Source organism: Carettochelys insculpta, chromosome 28, assembly GCF_033958435.1.
Source record: "Carettochelys insculpta isolate YL-2023 chromosome 28, ASM3395843v1, whole genome shotgun sequence".
NCBI classification, from domain to species: domain Eukaryota; kingdom Metazoa; phylum Chordata; order Testudines; family Carettochelyidae; genus Carettochelys; species Carettochelys insculpta.
The window spans coordinates 8,445,485-8,466,028 of NC_134164.1; the positions used below are offsets into that span (position 1 = coordinate 8,445,485).

General features: G+C 53.4%; 1 protein-coding gene across 1 annotated transcript in view; it reads left to right on the forward strand.

The window, feature by feature from the left end:
• Positions 1-6,056: 6,056 nt before the first annotated feature.
• The window catches only part of LIMD2 (LIM domain containing 2), a 28,999-nt gene continuing 14,511 nt past the window's right edge, over positions 6,057-20,544 (forward strand). Inside the window, exon 1 of the mRNA XM_074979010.1 lies at positions 6,057-6,195. Coding sequence (XP_074835111.1) covers positions 6,193-6,195 — 3 coding nt within the window. The 5' untranslated portion in view covers positions 6,057-6,192. The remainder of the gene's footprint in view (positions 6,196-20,544) is intronic.

Consider the following 20,544-nt stretch of genomic DNA (forward strand, 5'->3'; position numbering starts at 1 on the left):
CTCCCTGCCATTTCTCCCCCACATTCCCACTTTTCACGTTTGCTATCTGGTTACCCAAGGAGTAACCAAAAGTCTTTCTCTTTAGTGGCCTGTGTGAAATAAATTGATGCATTCCACTCATAGTGGATGTATGTCTAAATCCTACCAGCCTCTGTGAACTGAGTGCTTTGGTGGTCAGCCAGGAGAGAATCAGGTGCTGCTCAGCTAGTTAAGAGAGTGCCCTCAGCCGGTGTCATGCGTTTCTATTGGTGGTGCACATCCGCACATGCCATGTGGACATAACAAAATGTATTCCACCCATAAATGGAAAAAAAAATAGAGGGAATACTGGGTATCACCTCATCTACTTTGCCTCTGTAGCAACCTCACCAGCCTTTTTCATTTTGCTGTTGGACAAATATACATTCAGTTCTTTAGAAAACCACACTGGGGTCCCTACTGAGTCTTGGCCTCAGTCCCCTCTCTTTTAACAAGAATGAATCCTTTCCACGTGGCCTTGTTTTGATGTAATGAAATGTATATTAGTCTGTCCTTGTCCCTGTTCAGAAGGAGCAGCATGTTCCCGCTGACTGACATTACAGGCCTGAGCTATTTAGAGACTGAACAGGTTTCTCATCAAACAATGGGCTGCCCGGGACCATCTGTCACTCCCTGAGTCCTTTTATCATCCTATAATAATCAAGCAGGTCTGTGTTCTGTAACTGCATCCCCAGTAGCTGCACAGCCAAACGATGTGCTCAGATGTTCTGGTTTGTGGTACTCCTGGCCTGGGTGAGTATTATCTTGGTGAGGGTCTGAAGGATGGGTCTGTCAAAAGCAACCACTAATAACAGCTGTTCTGAGGAGAGCTGTGCCTGCTGCTGGCAGACAGTCTGAGTTATTAGCTTCCTCAGTGGGTGCTGCAGCAAAGGACTCATCCGTAGGGATGGGGAAAGCAAACAGGCGGGCTAGGAAGTCAAGATTTTCTTTCCTGTGTGTTTCTTTGTATATAGACACACAATTCATACAATAAATATTCCCACACAAATGCTCAGGGAGAAAGAAACACATGAAAATTAGTTGCCTGGGATGGGGAATTTCTTCTTGGAAGCTATACAGCATCCTCAAAAGCTCACACTGCCACCCAGCCTCTGAAGTGGACATGATAAAAAGGGGAGAAATACAATTTAAATCTCCTTCCTCCCCACTGTACATGGACTGGATGGACTTTCTCTGGCTGGAACTGTGGCAGCTCCAAGCCTGCCTGATTTCCCCAGGAGGACCACGAGGGAGAGCGGATGGGGGAGGGGAGAAACGATAGAGCAAACATGAACAAAGGAGAAAGAGGACACATCCCCTGGGCTACGTTGTTCCCACCCCCCCAGCAGTTACTTCAGCTTGAGGAGAGCTTAGAGATGTTTGTTGGCCAATAATAATGAGCATGTGTAAGCACCATCCAGTCCAGGCTTAGCCAAGCTTCATTAATCCTTTGCACTTGAGGACTTTACCAACGTTCATTTACATTTATGTCCGACACCTGTTTTTCTGCTGGAGAAATGACAGGGTCACATTATGAAGGCAGTGGTGGAGTCCAGAATAGAACTCAGAAGGCCTGGATCTGTCTGGTGTGACTTGTCTCTACCGGAGGCCACACAATGCAGAAGGCTAAAAAGGGAGCTGTCTCTGGCCAGGCTAGGGAGTTCCCTGATCAGTACCAGTTCTATTGCGTAGCTGTTGATGGTGACCAGCCTACTGGGATGGAGAAGAGCCAGGGGCAGGTCTGTATCAGGGAAGCAGAAGTGAGTGCAGGTGAAAGTGGGATGTGGTTCCCTCACCCCACCCTGCCTCCTCAGAGCTCTGCTGTTCAGCATGCACCAGCGCTGGTGCCTTGCTTGTCACCATAGCAACAAGTAATAGAGCTGAGCATCATTCTGAAGCTTTGCTGGGTGTGGTGAAGGCTCAGCTGGAAAAAGAACAAGTCTTGCTGGGGCTGCCAGAGGAGAGCAGGAACCAGGAGTTGCTACCAGGTACAAGAGTCCAGACCGAGATCCCCCTGAAGGAAAAAAATGCCAGGTCACCAAGCACTTGAGGATCCCCTATGTAGGGATATGTTGAATGCCTTTTATCAGCTATGCAACTTTGGCTTAGCTCCTAAAGCTCCTTTACTCCAGTTCCTGCCTAATTTCACAGTTTGGAGCCTAACCTCTGCTATTCTGGGCCTTCACCCAATTTCCCCTGGCCCCACCCTGCTAGCAGAGACCTGAGTGAGCCTGCCATTCCCCAGTGATACAACACATCTCAGAGCTGTCTCCCTGGCGCAGCCGACAATTCCTTCTGCAGTGGCAAAGGGCATCCTTGTGAAGAGGGGCCTGCAAGAAGCTCAGAGGATGGGCTGCTGTGCTTTCTGGCAGAACTATTCTATTCTGTTCAGATGATGTACATTAATACCCAGGATTTCCCTTTGTGTATTCCTTCCCTCAGCATAAGAACAACCAGGGGCGGGGGACCTAGGCAGCTCCCATGAGATTAGATTAATGCACTGATCCAGAGCACTCCCAGCCTTTTGGAGGAGTGTAACACAGAAGAGTTGGGCCCTAGTCCTGGCTGTGCCACTGGTCCGCCTGGGAGCTTTGGACAAGTCCCCTTTCCTCTCTGCGTATCTAAAATGGCACTAAAGACACTGGCCTCTTTTGTAAAGTGCTTGGAGATCTTCTGATGAAACATGCTGCAGAAGAGCCTGGTCTTTTCATTTAGTGATCTGTTTCCATGTCTCAGTCATGGGACAGCTCAGGGTGCTAAAAGGAATACCCTGAGCACATAGCCGGATTCTGTTCCCACTGATGTCAGCAGCTGCCCTTCCCGCTTCCTTTTTTTGGTTGGTCAGACTCTAAAGCTAATAGTAACTGAAACCATACCCTCAAAGAGAGCCAACCAGTTAGTGAAACATAACCAAATACACACATCTCCTGTGCAGAGCCCCCTGGCTACCGTACCAGAGCCAAGGGGCCTGACTCTTCATTGCTCTGCACCTTGTGTCATCACAGTGCAATGGGAGAGAAAAGGGAGTATAAAAGGCTACAGAAGGGTAACTATTTATACCTTCCCTTGCCCTGATGCAAATGATGACACAAGGTACAGGGCAGCTCTATAACTTCCTTATTCTGCCTTGTATTGGATGTCTTGTTGGTAATGGCTCTCGCTGCAGCTCAGTGGCTTGCTGGTCAAACAGCTGCTGCTTTTTTTTCAGAACAGCTCCTTCTGCAGTGCTCAGTTCCCACGCTGAGGTAGGGCCATGCCCCAGGGACCGTTTTAGCTGCTTTGACTGTTTTTCAATGCCACTGTGTGGGTGGGGGACATGCTCCCTCCTTAAGTGCCTGAAAAACGTCACTCACATTCTAGGTGTCCTCCAGAACCAGAGAACCAGGAGAGGAAGTCAGGCCCATTGGTCAAGGGGACAGCTGGAAGATCTAATTCAATTTCCTCCTCTGCCATAGACTCTCGTGTGAGCAGGCATCTGTTTACGCTTTATCATTAACCAAAGCACAGACTCAGGGTTTAGACCAAGCCCCCCCTACCATCCACACACAACTCCTCCTGGCTTAGATCACCAAGCCCACTGGTCCTGGATTCAAGGATGCACCAGGCGGTGGGGCTTAGGACAAACATTCAAGCCCTATCACTCTGCAGCATGAATGCAGGTCTTAACAGCCACAGTCTATACCCCAGGAACACCAGTCCTGGAACCTTTCCCTGCAACAAAGCCCGCTGCCAGCTTTGTCCACATATCTTCTCTGGAAATACCATCACTGGACCTAAGCAGGTTACTCACAGAATCATGGGCACTTTCTCATGCTCCTCTACTAACATCATATATGCCATCATGTGTCAACAATGCCCAGATGCTTTGTATATTGGACAGACTTCTAACTCCCTTAGACAAAGGGTCAACAGGCACAAAACAGACATTAAAACACTCCAGATCCACAAACCAGTTAGTCAACATTTTAATGGAATGGGCCATTCTGTCAATGACCTCAAGGTATGTGTATTACTGAAAAGAAATTATTGCTCTTTTGTAGAAAGGGAAGCGGAGGAATTGACATTTATATTCAAATTCGGAACATTAACACTTGGTTTAAATCAGGATGTGAACTTTCTGAGTCACTATAGGGGCTCGTCTGCATACTTAACTCAATCTAATTCTTGATCTTCCCCCCTACCCCTCCACTCTCTGATTTGCTCACCTTGATTATCTTTTTCTGATTTGTCCTCCTTGCTTACTGTTTTTGGTTGTCTGTGTCTTAAATATTGAGTCTGTTCTGGTCTGGCTATGGTCTGAAGAAGTGGGTCTGTCCCACGAAAGCTCACCTAATAAACTATTTTGCTAGTCTTTAAAGTGCTACTTGACTGCTTTTTGTTTTGATAGTCACAGTAGACGCTGTAAATGAAGTCTTAAACTGAAACTATAAAGGGCGCGATCCATAGTCTAGGTAGACTGAAGGATGCCTACTATGACATGCAACAGGACTTCTTGGTTTTTTGAAGATACAGACTAGAACAGCTATCTCTCTGATACTTAGTTTTATCCAGAATTCTTTATGGGGTTCTTAATATATTCACAAAGCAAAATCCCACAACAGGTTGGTTTGTGACACTGGAAAGAAGCACAAATTTCAGGAGCTGTTGGAGCTGAGCGCAGCTTAGTTGTAGACTTCCTGGATGCCTTTGAGTAAGTCACTTAGTCTGCCAGTGCCTCAGTTCCTCTTTCTGTAGAGGGGCAATAACAATGCTTTCTGCCTTTGCAGGCCACTAGTGCAGGTGAATGACTGTGCAGGGCCAAGACACCTATGGTGATGGGCCCCAGTAAGTATATTTAATGGATGCCTTCCCTGATCCTTAGGAAGGGAATGTGTCTGCTGCAACCCTTAAGTGGAGTGATTTCCCATCAGCCCCCCTGCTCCCTACACACTTTAGCAAGCCCTGGAACTTGGGGATGGGAGGAAGGGAACTTCTGGGAGCAGGGAGACTGCAGTGAGCAGAGGAAATCTTGCCTCATAGAGCTGCTAAGTGGGCCTGACACTGCTTACATCATCACCACAGATGAACCCAGCCACCAGGGTCTTATCAGATGTGTCCTGGAGGGATCCCTTGGACGAGTCCCATGGCACAGGCCAGGAGAGCGACTTGGTTTTTATGTTTTTCGCGGGGGTGAGGGGGAAGAGGGCATTGGTTGGCAGGGAGAGGAAGGTGGGTGGGTGGGGGGCTAGTGGGGGGACAGGAGGGTGGGGGGACCGGGGGGCTGGTGGGGGGGCAGAGACAAGAGGGCAAGGGGCAGGGAGAGGGGGGTGGGGGGCTGGAGGGGGGCAGAGACAGGAGAGCGGGGAGAGGAAGATGGGTGCTGGTGGGAGGCAAAGACAGGAGAGCGGGAGGGCTGGCAGGGGGAAGGGACAGGAGGAGGGGCTGGCGGGGGGACAGAGAGAGGAAGGTGGGGGGCTGGTGGGGGGCAGGGCCAGGAGGGCAGGTGGCAGAGAGAGGAAGGCGGGGGGTTGGTGGGAGGCACGGACAGGAGGAGGGGCTGAGAGAGGAATCGGGGGGCTGGCGGGCGGAGAGAGACAGGAGGGCGGGGGCCTGTTGGGGGGCTGGCAGGGGAGGAGGGCAGGGGGCTGGCGGGGGCAGAGAGAGGAAGTCAGGGGGCTGGCAGGGGGCAGGGCTAGGAGGGCGGGCGGTTGGCAGGAGGGCAGAGAGAGGAAGTCGGGCTGGCAGGGGGGCAGGGACAGAAGGGCGGGGGACTGGCAGGGGGGCACAAAGAGAAAGTCGGGGGCTGGCGGGGGTGGCAGAGAGAGGAAGTCGGGGGACTGGCGGGGGGGCAGGGCCAGGAGGGCGGGGGGCTGGCGGGGGGGCAGAGAGAGGAAGTCGGGGGACTGGCGGGGGGGCAGGGCCAGGAGGGCGGGGGGCTGGCGGGGGGGCAGAGAGAGGAAGGCGGGGGGCAGGGCCAGGAGGGCGGGGGGCTGGCGGGGGTGGGGGGTATAAGTTGCTTCACACAAAGGAGCCGAGCGAGGAGCCAATCACAGCAGCAGCCCGCGGATAAAAGGAGCAGGCGGCGGCTGGAGGGAGCCTGCAGGAAGCAGCTCCGGAGCCGAGCCCGGGCCAGAGCATCCCCCCGCCACAAGGACCCCGGGGGAGCCGCCCCGCCCCGCCCCACCCCGCCGGCCTATGGTGAGTGCGGCGCCGCAGCGAGTGGCGCACGGGCTGCCCCGGCGATGCTGCGGGCTCAGGGCCCGGGTTGAGCCCGCCGCTGGGGAGGGGCAGTGGGGGCCGCCGCCAGGGCTGGGAGAGGGGGGAGAAAGGGGGCCCCGGCAGAGGGCGGGAGGTGCCCAGCGGAGACGCGGAGCTGGGGGTGCCCAGCCAAGCCCAGCGCTGGGAGGGGGGTTACTAGACAGGCCAGACGTAAGGGAAGGCGCGTGCCGCGTCTCTCTCCCCGGGGCAGCGGGAGGAGGGCTGCATGGGTGGCCACCGGGGCAGAGCCTGCAGGCTGCATGACCCCCAGGGGCCCGTCCTCAGCTGGGCCAGGCTGACCCCGGCCCCTCCTGGGCTGGGCAGCACCAGGCTCTGGCCCCGTTGGCTTTACTGCCTTGGCTATGAAAGTAAAACTATTGCTTGAGCCCCGGTGTCTCGTCCCGGGCAAGTTCAGCACTGCCAGGGGGCCTGCCAGGCCTGCAGCGAGCAAGCGGGTGTGAACCGTTAGCCCTCTGGGGAGACGGCTGCTTCTCTGGGCCCTGCCTGGCCTTGGGAGGTGAGGGCTTGGCCTGGAGGTGAGCCCAGGGGTGATGCTGGCCCTGGGGCGGCTTGGAGCCAACTTGTGGTCCATGGGAAAAGTCGTCTTAGCCAAACTGACACATCAGTGCGGCTGTTCCCATCCGCCCGCACTCTGCCATCCCACGTGCACCGTGGAACCACAGAGACACAAGTTCAAGGTTCTGCTCCACCTGATCCAAAGCAGCAGCCTCAGTCTGGCTTCCCTGGGAGTGCCATAATCATGGGGCTATTGAGGTGTTTCATGTGTTGTTTCTTCTGCCCCATCTTGTTTGTAGCCTTACCTTGCTCACCCTCACTCGCTGCACTGAATGGTTGTTTTTTCCTCCTTTGAATTTCCAGCATGAGTTGGGCTGCAACTTCTTCAGTGGCTCTTTGTCACATGCTGCAGTACAAACCAGGGAGGGAGTCCATTTCTAATGTGATCATAGCAATCAGGGATGGAAGAAGAGCTATTAGATCACAACCGCTTTATCCTCCTTGGCTGGTACAGGCTTATTCCTGACAGTGGATTTCCTAATGCTTCATCCAGTCTGGCTTTAAACCTGGAAAGCAAGGGGCTTCTCTCGGGAGACTGTGCCAGGTCTAAGAGTTTTAATAATTAAATCCAGGTCTTATCTAGGACTTTGCATCCATAGATCTCAAAACATTTCCCCAGGGGGTCAGGATCATTATTCCCATGTTGCAGATGGAAGAAACTGAAGCCCAGGGAAGTGATACACTGATCTGTCTGATTCAAATGGAACATTTTAAAAACTAGTCCAGTGGAAATTGAGAAATTACTTGTAGGCTAAAGTCTGCTCTTATTCGAGTCCCTGGGATTTTTTGCTAGGCATTGTCTCTGTGGGTGCGTGTCCGGTAGTGAAGCACATAAGAGCCTGCCATAGAAATCAGATCTGCTGGACACTCTGTGGCAAGACTTTCAGGGAAGACATCTGGTGCCCAGGCTGATCTGTCACTTATTCAAGGCGAGAAGAAATATGTGTATTTATCTGCAATGCTATTTGTGACTTGGCCCCATAGACTAATTGTAGGGGCACTGATCAAACGTAGCTTTGAATGGCACTACTGTACAGTGCTGCTTAACTGGGAGACCTCTAAGAAACCCTTACATGGTACAAAACCGAACCGAAAGCTATTGGTGTAGCTGTGTAGGAGGGGCTCTCCGCCAAGTCAGGACTAGGGTGTTAGCCCAGTATGATGTTGAAGTGCTGTGCTGTGCTGTGCTGTGCTGTGCTGTGCTGTGCTGTGCTGTGGGAGAGGTCATCTTTGTCCTGAAATATAAAATAAAGCTTCTGCCTGTTTGTGGTCACTAAAGATAATATGGCACATTTTTGTCAGAGAAGATGGGAATTCTAGCTTCCTTTCTTGGTTCCTTTCAGCTTCTCTAAAATGCCTTCCGCAGTTTGAAGAATACCATACCGGACCTGTACTGACCTAAAGTTTTACCCAGTGTTGCTGCACGCTGTTAAATGGCTGCTGTGTACCTCTCCAGAGGTAGCTGTATTTCTCTACTGGGTTATTTGCCTTCTGAGAAGCTGCAATGTTTAACTAGCTATTTGTAAAATCAGCTTGGATGGAAAGCACTAGAACTGGGCAAAGACTTGTTAGAACAGGGCCCCGACCCCTCATTGCTGTGCTACCTGTTGTGCAGACAAAAAATACTGCCCTTACCCACGAGAGTACTGGTTGCGCGTTAGATGGGATGCAAAAGGCAGATGTTACAGACCCATTGGGTGGGGAGGTGAGAGAACCACAAAGCAGAGACAGTTTAGTAGAAGGGTGGAGAGATGCAAACTTGAAGGGGAGAGTGGAGTTTCAGAATAAAATGTGTGGAAACCCATACAAAGTCTGCTAATTTTAAAAAAAAAAAAAAAAAAAAAAAAAAAAAGTCTTGTTTCCAGATCACCTTGATCTGGAAGTCCCAAATGGCTGGTTTGGTCTCACCAGCACTGGTATCATTCAGTACTGGAGAAGTGTGGGATGGGCCTTAGTCCAATAGTTGCAGCCCTGCAAACTGTGACCCGCCCCTGGGAACTCCTATTCATAGCTGGCTGGGTTCTTGCAAGCATTTGTTGGGAGCCATACTAGCCTATATGGATGGAGTTCTCATAGACCAGCAGTGTCCAATAGGAATTCAGATTGACACACAGGTGGTTGTCCTCTTTTGCTATTTGCCACATTCCTCCCCCGCCCACACCCTCAGTCCTGCTGTTCTGATTCCATGCTGGTGACTTGCCTGGGCTGCCACCGCTATGTGTTTTTCCCCCCAAACAGTGGGGCGCGTATGCAGAGTAGGTGGATGGCACTCCACACAGGCAGGTCTCGGGAGGAGCCACATTTAAAGGCTCCCAGAGCCCCATGCAGCTCAAGAGACACGTTTGTGACAATGCAGTTTCATATTCACGAGTGGCGACCCTGTTGGACACCCCTGTCCTAGAGTAAACTACAGAAGCAAGATGGATCAGTGGCTTCTGCTAATGAACCTTGTGAGAACATGGGAGGTTTTTTAAATGCCAGAAAACAATTTAATTTTATTTTAGACACATGTCAAAGTCTAATGCAGGTTGAACCTCTTATCTGACACCCTTAGGACCTGCTCCATGCCAGATGAGAGAATCTGAGGGACGATGGGAAGTCAATATTGTCTAGCACATTACCAACACTTCACTGCTTATTGGGCTCTCAGAAGACATTTAGGGGTAAATTGCAGCTAGGTAACAGCACAGAACACTGAGAACCAGGAGTGGTGGCTGTAAAACTTAATGGGAAGCTGGGCCACACCCATGATAAGTGGTTGTTTGGCTAACACAAATAATACCGGATTATGGAGTTTGCTGGATGAGAGCGTTCCAGATTAGAGAGGCTCAACCTCTAACCATAGGTTAACCTCTCAGTGTTTTGTCTATCTAGTTGTGTGAGCCATTTGCTATAACCAACTGCTGCAGGCCTTTAGTGTAGTCTTGGACTAATCACCTACCTGTGAAACTCTCTGCCCCAGTACGGTGGTGCTGGTACAGTGGTCTGTTTTTGGGGTGAAGGTGCTGAACTGCACCCCCCCTTAGACCTGTTGATACTGGGTTTCTAACTCCCCTGGACCAGACAGACATTACTGTAGGTGGCATCTGGGCCATCTGGTGTGGGGGAGTTGGCAACCTTCAGCACCCTAGGATGAGGCCACTGCTGGGGACAGCTGCAGAGCCCTAGACTGGCAGTGGAGCCCTGAGGCTGACAGGCTGCAGAGGCCGGGGCAAGACCAGAGAGCAGGGGGACCCTGAGGGTCAGAAGAGCCCGTAGTGCTGGTGAGTGGCAGGACCCTGAGCCAGGCAGAGTAGCAGGCAGGAGGGCCAGGCTCCAGGTGCAGGAAAGTCAACTGCAAAGCCAGGGGTGCTACTTGCTGTGCCTGTGCCCCTGCCGGACTGAAAATCAGCTCCCAGTGGGAGATCCTAAAGGGGAAGGGATGGTTGTATGGCCGGTGTAACATGCAGCACAGTACAAGTGAAACCACCTGGTGCAGGCTGATGAATCCTGGGCTGCTATACCCAGCCCTGTATGCCACACAGGCTGCAATAGGTGTATTGCTTTGCCAGCCCCTGCAGAATCAGGTAACAGCTACTGCCAGGAGCCAGGCACCCCATGGACCAGTGTTTTGCCATGGCTAAGCTAGTGCTCCTCCAGGCTGGCTGATATCTGGTTAGCTGAGTACACGAGAAGGGCCTGATCCTAAAATGAGCCAAGCACACAGGACTCCTGTTCACTTCAGGGTAAGCTTGTAGGATCAGGCCCAGTGGGACTGCAGCCATTTGGTAATGGTCCCATGGCTGCTGTTATTTCACTCTGCAGTGTCTGGAACCTCCCAAGGAGATGAATGGCTTCCCTGCAGTAATGCTCAAAGCTGCTGGGCGGCTTTACGGAGTTATTGCTTACTAGGGAGTCCTCCTCCCTCATGCTCAGCCAGTGAGCTTGTCCTGGGCAACATCCCCAGCCTTGAAGGGGCATAGGCAGTCCTGGGTCACCTTTCTGGGGAGCTGATGGAGCTAGACAGAGGGTCACCATGAGTAAGAAGGACAAAAGCTGTTTGGCATTCATGGGCTTGTCACGGGGGCAGCCCCATCTTCAGCAGAGCTCTGGGACACCCCAGGTAGGAACATGCCAGTGTCCTGCTGCTTATCAGGTGGCTATCAGAAAGTGTCAACTGCAGAAAATTTGCATCCAGGCCCCACAGCTCCTCTGACTTCCTGCTGGAGAGAAGGCTAGAACTGGGGTGGGGGTTCCCCTCTTTGCTCCTGATTCCTCTGTCCCCGGGCCATGGGAGTTAAAAAAAAAAAAAAAAAAAATGCATCTGTGATGATAAACGGGCATGGCCCATAACCTTCTCCAGCTTGTTAGGTGTTTAAGTGCCTGACTCCTGCTGAAATCAATGCACATCAAGTGCCTAAATACCTTTTGAGGGTCTGGGCCTTGTGCCATGGACTGAGCTACAGTGCCCTTGATTGTTCTCTTAAGAGTCAATTTGCTACAGTAATTACCATACTGCAGTCTCGTAGATAATTCCCAAATGCTCCTCAAAGGAACTCTGCTTCCACCAGTGACCAGATGGTCCCAGCCATCCCTCCAGCCTTGCTTAAGGCCACCTCTTTTCTTGGTGGCTGGGGCTTGTTCTCAGGGTGAGCTCACAGCAGATCTTAAGGCATCTTTCACGGTCAGCGTGCTGATGCAGGGCTTCCTCAGAGCAGAGGTGGGCCTCTCAGCCTGGCTGGCTTGGGCAGATATGGTATTGCTGCATCATGCCCAGGTGCCTTTTGTCCTGCTCATCGTGCCCATCAGCTCCAGCAGTCCACCAGCAGCGCTTTCTCCAGATCACTTCCCCAGCCTCGCCTCTGTTGCAGTGCCCACAGGATGCCACCAGCTGAACCCAGCCCGGCCCAGGGTGAGCTGAGACAAACACTACTTCTGAGAAATATGCTCTTCTAGCGCTAGCTCACCCGCCCTCTTCCTGCCCCAGTTTTTCTGCCTCTTGTCAGAAACCTAGAATGAGATTTGTCTAGGGACCTGGCACAGTGAACCTTCACTGACCCTTCTGTGCCTCAGTTTCTCCATGCTGTAAAATAGGGGAGTTGCAGCACCGACCCACTGAGGGGCTCATACAAGTCTTTGAGATGCCACAGTTGGAAGGCATTTGCTGTGGCTCATCCTCGTGTCCGCCACATGACACCTGATCGAGCTTCTCCCATTTTGCTTCCCTAGTTACAGTAATGGTGTGGGTCGTATTTCCCTCTGTTCCAAAGTGGTTCGTGCATGGTCACCCCCTGACAAAGGCAGCCCCATTTCCTCCTAGAAACCGTTTTGCTTCAGCATCTCCTCTGCAGATTTCCTTCCAACAGACGGCCTTTCAGGAGGGAACTCGGCAGCAGGAAGTGGCTGGAAAGATGCCATGTTAGAAGTGTGAGCTTGGTGCACCTGGAAGGGATGGGGAGCAGGATCTGCGCCTGGCTGCTCCCCATCCTGCCAGGTGCTGAAATGGTAGCTGGAGGATGAGCATCTGAGGAAGGTACTTAGCTGGTCCCATCACTGTGGTGTCTGAGCACCCCTGGGATGGGGCAGTGCAGGTGGAGGCAGACCGGAGGCACAACAGGACTAGGTGACTTTTCCAAAGTCACACAGGAGAACTGGGAGCAGAGACTTGAGCTCACATCTTCCCAGTACCCAGAGAGGGCTCTAATCAATATGCCAGCTTTGGTATCAGCCCTGGTCCCTGAAAGACTCGCCCGTGTGCTATTCATTCCTGCTCTGTATGTTTCCTGGTGTCTCGCTTCAGGTGCAGGACAGGTCAGAAGGCACTAGGGAGCGTTCCTAGGCTGCCACAGACCTACCCCACCCTTCAGCAACCTGCTGTTATCTTCCTGCTCACCTGTCTCTCCGAGCGTGCAGGTGAGCCCCCAGCATGCTGAGACCCCCATTCTCTGCTGCCTTGCACTGACAGGCTGCAAGGAACACATCACTCCCGTGGATACTTAGGTCCCTTTTCCTTCTGCCAGCTTCTGTCTGCACCCACCAAAGCGTACAACTGGTTCCAATCAAGCCCAGGTCAGTCTAAGCCTTAAAGCTGTTGCTGTAGAAACAGGGGGTCCCTTGCCTGGGTGCAGTGAGTTTGGTGGGTCTCATGTCAGTTCCATTGGACAGGCTTCCACTTGTCCGAAAAAAAAAGGGTGCCCCGGTTGTCAGTCCTGGCAGAGGCCAAGGGCTGAAGGGCCATGAAAACTGCAGGTGGGAAGGAGGCACCCTGGAGGTGAAGAGGGAGGGGGGGTGTGAAACTTGCATGGCTGCTGGTTGCACAACATCCCTAAGCCAGGAAAACCAACTCCCAGGGCTGGCAGGCCAGTGCCTTTCACACACTCCTCCCCAGTGCAGGGGGAAGAGTCCACTCTAAGGTTCTGAGTGCAGATAGATCCTCCCCCTGCTTGGGCACCTTTCACCAGCCAGAAATGTGATCAAAGGATGTCAGTGAAGGAGGCCAGAGGCCCTTCGCTGTGGCTCTGCTTCTCATGGAGCTGCGGTGTGAGTGCGACTTCCTGCCCTGTGCTTTACCCTGGGGAAAGTCTGACGCAAAGAGGCGATTAGCCTGCTAACAAACGCGCTCCTCGCAAGGCTTGTAATAGGAACCATATGTGGAAGGGGGGCCCGGTGCCTGGCTCGCTAGCTGAACAGGAAAGACTCTGGCTTTGCGAAAGGCCGCTCGACAGCTGGCCAGGCTGCTCCAGGCCAGGGGGAACTTGGGGTGTTTTGGTGAGAGGGGCTAAGACAACTGGTGACAGGGACCATGGGGAGTCATTCTGGGAAAGGGCTGGGACAAACCCCCTCTGCCACAGGCCCTGCCCCGATCCACCCCCACCCTCCTTGTAGGGCCAGGGGGGCATGAAGCCTGCAGCAAGGGTCCGACCACGCTTTGCTCTCACTGGCGGTTGGGGAAGTGGAGCAATGCAGCCCCATCTCACTCTGCTCCTGCCCCCGGCCATGTTATTCTGCTTCCCACTGGTAAGTGTGGGGGACAGTTCCCCCCCACCACCCTCACACTAAGCAGCATACGGGGAGAGTGGAGCAAGCTGGGGCCATGTTGCTGGACATTCTCACCACTGCCAGTGAGTGCGGGGGGGCGGGGGAGACCCTGCTAATCTTGGACACCCAGGGATTCTGGCCCTGCTGGCTGGCCTCTTGTCCCTCCTACCCATGACGTGTTTGGGGAGCATGTGCCCCTCCCCTTGCATCACCCCTGGGGCAGATGATGCAAAGCCACAGGGCCTGGAAGAAGAAAGTGCAGTGAGGCGGGGAAGGAAGAAATCATCATCTCTGTTGTGCGGAGAGGGGTCACTGCCCCTCATGAAGACATTGCAGAAAATGTCCTTGGTCCCCTCTGAGCAAATGACAGGTGGGAGAGCAGATTATGCCCTACACGGGGCAACAGCAGAAGACTGTCAAGCAGACTGGGTGTGCATGTGAGCATGTGGAGGTTGTCTGTGATGATTGTATACTGTTTTTTTTTTGTTTTTGTTTTTAAATCTCTGCCAGGAAACTGGGGGTAAGAAGTGGGGGCGGGGGTTAGGGAAAGAAGCTGGTGAGCTGTGTAGTGAAGCAGGGAGGCAGAGCTGGTTAAGGGATCGTATTCTAATAAAGCTCCTTGGTCAGTGTCAGCAGAAAGTGAGTTGTTTTGTGGGGCTTCAGCATTGTTGCCTGGCATTCACAGCTGCAGGAGGGCTGGGGCATGAGTGCCTCCCACCCTGCAGATCCTTTTAGCTTGTCTGCCCAGGCGATAATTAAATAAAAGAACGGAAGAGCATCCAAAGCAGAACATCAATAGAGGCAATGAGAAAGCAGCATCAAGTCTGTTTAGTTATTAAAGCAACAATAATCAAGTGCACCCCTTTTGTTACTGCTGATGTATCAAGCTGCCTGCTATTGATGGGCTGCAGAAGAGGAGTGGGGCACTGGATAATTGATGATTAATTAGCAGAAACCAATAGGGAGTCAGCATCACTACATTGCAAAGTGCTCTAGATTAGAGCTGGGAGGGAACCCGTTTTCCTGTCCCGTGAAAACCATGAATATTTCCAAGAGTTGGACCGTGGTGAAAAGTAAAAATTTAAGCCATGTTAATGAAACAAAAAACTGATTCCTTTCCCTTCCTCTGTTTTGAGTCAATCAGAACATTTTGATCATTTCACAATGTTTTGTTTCAGTGTCATTCCTTTTTCTATTGAACACACACAAAAAAAGTTCAAAAATTCCTGACCGACCATGTTCTACAGCCAGAATTAGCCTCATACCCTCCCCATATGCAATCTTGTTAGTCAGTATCACAAGCTTCACCTTGTAGGTGGGGAAACTGAGGCAAGCGACAGCCCAATACCATGACCAAGCTGTCAAAGTGAGCATGTAGCAGAGCCAGGAATAGAAACAACAAAAGGATTCAACAGAATTCAGTGACAACCTATCTATGATCACAAGGGTGCAGTAGGCTTGATTCTCCTTTACACTTAAATGGCCCTGCTGGAGAGAGATTGCATGCGCCCAATGGCTTCCATGGGGGCAGGGGAAGGAGGCAGATTCTGAAGGTGCTCAGGGCCACGTTTCTCAATGTTCAGCACCCACAACTACACACCCATTTCCCAGAGAGACCAGCTCCCATTTAGGCAACAAGGGCTCAGTTTTTGAAGAGCCTGGCACCCAGAACATACCTGACATTCTGGTCTCTTTGGAAATGCAGCCGCTCCTCGACTTCCCTTCCAGTTGGGAGTGTGCTGAGCCTTTGAAAGTCTGACCCATCGTGCACAAATGAGGCACTGTTGGGGAAAGCTTACCTGTTATCCCAGGACCTTGTGATGTGTTTTGTAAATGCTGGTTTACAGTTCAGCCAAACCCTTGTGCCACGACTTCCTGTGTTTAAGAGACAGTCCCAAAGTATCCTTGTCCCCAAAACCTTGCTGGGATGACACCACTGAAGTCAGCAGAGTTGTGCCAGGGCTGAATGTGGTGTGGTCCCACTCTACCGCCGTTAAAAGACAAGCTCTGATTTTTGACAAGCAGTTGTCTTTGATAAAAGACAAAGGCTGATCTGATTGTTTGCTGGTTCCTGTGTGATCACAGATCGGTTCTATGCTGGCTTGGACATAATGAGCTAATCCTGTTCCTGTCCCCGAGTCCTACTCCTGGGCGTGTAATGCATGTTATCCACAGGCAGCACCTCTGCTTATGGCCACTCCCCTCTCTTGTCAGCGCTGACCAAATCGCCCTCACACAAGGTTGCCTTTTCCTGCCATGTGGACTGACCTCCCTTTGTCTCTCTTTCATTATGCTCCTCACCTGAGGCACAGTGAGTTTGTCCCCTCCATTTTCACCAAAAACTTACCTGCTTCACTAGAGTCTCTGAACATCTCATAGTCTCTGGTGCATTTATCCTTCTAATAGACCTGTGAGGCAGTGCAGTACTATTGTGCCCATTGTACAGCTGGGAAACTGAGGCACGGTCATGCCCAACATCGCACAGGAAGCCAGTGGCAGGAGCAAAAAGTGGGCCCCTAACCACTGTACCATCCTTCCTTCCTGCTCTATAATGATTTCTCTGTGTTATGTAATGCTGTTAAACTATAGGAAATGTTGCACCAGTGTGGTCCAATGCCTGGATGCTGGTCTGACACACCAAAGGGCTGGGGTCTGGTCTCTGCCAGGTGACCTTTCCGACTGTGGATTTCCCCTCCCACCCTGTCTCTTTAGATCATCAGCTCTCTGGGAGCAGAACTGTCTCTCTTGGTGCATTTGTGCAACACCTCACACAACAGGGCCCAGATCTTGGCAATGGACTCGACATGGTATTGTAATGTACCATGTAGATCTGTGCTTTGGGCTGAGTGACCACATTCAGCTGGGAGTGATCCAGCCTCTGCGAGAACCCCAGGCCCCCGATGCCATTTGGACAATTTGCTTGTTTAAAGCTGTCCCTGTAGATGATAGCGTAGCTGAGCACAGCTTCCATGTCATCCCGTTGGAGTGGCAGGGGCTGGTGGGGTTGATCAGACAATCTGGACTACTTCAGGTGCCCGCAGCAGCCTAGGGATGTGTAGGCAAAGCTCGTCCACAGACTAATGAGCAGCGGCCACAGGCAAAGCACAGGGAGCAGCTGGCTGTTCTAGAACAGCAGTGCTGTGCTCTAGGAAACAGTTCTAGAGCAGAGGGGGTCTCACTGGGCTCTGGAGTAGAGACTGCGCAGTTCTAGTGTCACGATGCCGTGCAGCCTGCAGACCTATGACACAGCGTAGTGGATGTTCTGATACACAGGGGCAAAGAAGTATTCAGCAGGGAGGCTCTTCTGGCACTGCAATGCTGGAATGGGACAGCTTCTAGAGGGGCAGGCTCTCAGCTGGAAAGCTGTTCTTGAGCTCTGCTGCTGGGCACCTAGGAAGTCTGCTCTAGAATGGTTGGGATGGTGAGGGAGCCTGCAAGGCAGTTCGGTGTTCTCTTGGCCATGATATCATGCATGGAAAGGCAGTTCTGGAGCATGGCCTATACTCTACTGGTGGAGCTGGTCTAGAACAGCAGGCCCACACCCCGAAGGGCTGTTCTAGGCACTCTGGTAAAGCCTCTGTGGGCTTGGGCTGTGACAATCCTTCTGGGTGAATCTACGCTAGGAAGCGTTAGCCACACAATGTACCATCGGCGCAGCTTCCAGTAGCAGAGGGTGTGGTGCAGACAGGGAGCTGGTGTTCTTCCCATCGTATCCTCTGACCTGGGTGATTATAAACTTCTGAGCTCTGCCTACGCTAGCATCTCCACTGTCCAGGCTGCTGCATTGGTGGCCTCTGCCAGGCTGCAGGTTCTGATCTTTCTAGGTCAGTCTTTGCACCTCACTGCAGTGTGTGATCCACATAAGAGCTTTCAGAAGTAGGGAGAGGAAGGAGAATCTAGTGGTTTAGGGCACCAACCAGGAAGTTAGGCAACCCGGCTTCAAAGCCCTGCTCTGCCACTGACTGTGTGCCCTTGACAAGTCCCTTCGTGCCTCATCTTCCCATCTGCAGTGGAGATAACAGCACTGCCCTGCCTCACCGGGATGATAGGTACCGTACAAATTGTGCGGTGCACAGGGGCTGCCATGCTGGGGGGCAGGCGAGTCCCTCAGACAGCACCTTCTGCTTTCTGAGTCCTTTAATATGTGTGTTTTAAGCATGGGAGGCTCTGGGATTCTCCCTTTTGCACATCACCCCAGCCTAAGGTGTGCAGGTGACGAGAAGATGCAAACAACACAGAGCCCCTCTTGGCAGCCTCTCCTGTGGTTGTATCCTCCTGTCTCTGGTCTCTTATCTCCTGGGCGCACCCTTCCCCTTGCTGCTTTCACCACTGCCTCCCTGTCTTCTGGCAGGAAGGATGTGTAGCAACTTTCCTATTCAATCCTGGCAGAGCTGTGCAACAAGGGGCCCCTGCACTTGACCTGGGCTACTGAGAGCTCTCTGGAGGGAGAGGGGGTCTGAGCTGGGTCTGAGCGTGTCTGATGTGAGGTTGGTGCTGGGGGAGCTGTGGTGGGTGTGCGGGTGGGGAGGGAGGGGGGGCAGAGAGAGAAGGGGAAGGCTGAATGGAGCAGCGGCAGGCGTGTGGGGGCCGAATGTTTGGGGAACTGAATGCAGGTGTTGAGGGGGGTCGAGTAGCACTGGAGCAAGGGGGTGCTAAGTGGGGTGTATGGCGTGGAGGGTGCCAAGGAAAAGGGGAGCAATGTGGGGGGAGAGGAAGGAGTGGCTTGAGGGGGCTGTGTAGGTGGGAGGGATGGGGGAAGGGAGGGGTTGAGAGGGAGCAGAAGGTTCATGGCCGAGGGCTGGAAGTTGATGGAACGAGGGGCTGAGGGGCAGTTGAAAGCACAGGCACCTTGAGAGGCATCTGAGTGGGGCCTGGGGATGTGTGGAGGTTGGGGGGATGCTTGGAGGGCATGTGTGGAGGGCAGGGTTCGGGGGTAGCTGAAGAGGTTGTGTGTGTGTGTGTGCGCGCATGCGCGGGAGGGCAGGGGGTGAAGAGATAGGCAGAGAGCAGCAGTTGAGGGCAGGTGTTGAAGGGGTAGTTGGAGGGTGTGGATTGGGGTGTGTGTGGAAAGCAGGAATTGATGGTGTGTCTGGAGGGGGTAGCTGGTGGGGGTTAAGGGTGTGTGTGTGGAGGGTGGGTTGAGAGGGTAGTAGGAGAGTGTGTGTGGAGGTCAGGGGTTGAGGGCTTTTGTGTGGAGCGGGGTTGAGGGGGCATGTGTGGAGGAAGATAAGGGTGAGTGTGTGGAGGGGGTAGTTGGGGTGTGTGTGGAGGGGGGTTGTGGGGGTAGTTGGGGTGTGTATGTGGAGGGCAGGGGTTGAGGGGGTAGTTGGAGGGTGTGTGTGTGGAGGGGGTAAGCATGTATGTGTGGAGGGGGTTTGAGGGGGTAGATGGGGTGAGTGTGGAGGGCAGGGGCTGAGGGTGTGTGTGTGGAGGGGGTTGAGGGGGTAGTTGGAGGGTGTGTGTGGAGGGCGGGGGTTGAGGGTGTGTGTGTGGAGGGAGTAAGCATGTATGTGTGGAGGGGGTTTGAGGGGGTAGATGGGGTGAGTGTGGAGGGCAGGGGTTGAGGGGGTAGTTGGAGGGTGTGTGTGGAGGGCAGGGGTTGAGGGGGTGTGTGTGGAGGGGGTTGAGGGGGTAGTTGGAGGGTGTGTGTGGAGGGCAGGGGTTGAGGGGGTGTGTGTGGAGGGGGTAAGCGTGTATGTGTGGAGGGGGTTTGAGGGGGTAGATGGGGTGAGTGTGGAGGGCAGGGGTTGAGGGTGTGTGTGGAGGGGGGTTGAGGGGGTAGTTGGTGTGTGTGGGTGGAGGGGGTTTGAGGGGGTAGATGGGGTGTGTGTGGAGGGGGCTAAGGGTGTGTGTGTGGAGGGGGGTTGAGGGGGTAGTTGGAAAGTGTGTGTGGAGGGCAGGGGTTGAGGGCTTTTGTGTGGAGCGGGGTTGAGGGTGTAGTTGGAGGGTTTGTGTGGAGGGCGGGGGTTGAGGGGGCATGTGTGGAGGAAGATAAGGGTGTGTGTGTGGAGGGGGTAGTTGGGGTGTGTGTGGAGGGGGTTGTGGGGGTAGATGGGGTGTGTATGTGGAGGGCGGGGGTTGAGGGGGTGTGTGTGGAGGGGGTTGAGGGAGTAGTTGGAGGGTGTGTGTGGAGGGCAGAGGTTGAGGGTGTGTGTGGAGGGGGTAAGGGTGTATGTGTGGAGGGGGACTGAGGGGGTAGATGGGGTGAGTGTGGAGGGCAGGGGTTGAGGGTGTGTGTGGAGGGGGCTAAGGGGGTGTGTGTGTGGAGGGGGGTTGAGGGGGTAGTTGGGGTGTGTGTGGAGGGTGGGGGTTGAGGGTGTGTGTGTGGAGGGGGTAGCTGGAGGGTGTGTGTGGAGAGCGGGGGTGGAAGGGGGTTGAGGGGGTAGCTGGAGGGTGTGTGCAGAGGACGGGGGTTGAGGGTTTGTGTGTGGAGCGGGGTTGAGGGTGTAGTTGGAGTGCAGGGGTTGAGGGTGTGTGTGTGTGGAGGGGTAAGGATGTATGTGTGGAGGGGGGTTGAGGAGGTAGATGGGGTGTGTGTGTGTGGAGGGTGGGGGTTGAGGGTGTGTGTGTGGAGGGGGTAAGGGTGTGTGTGTGGAGGGGGTTGAGGGGATAGTTAGTGTGTGTGTGTGTCTGGAGTGGGTTTGAGGGGTTAGATGGGGTGTGTGTGTGTGTGGAGGGCAGGGGTTGAGGGTGTGT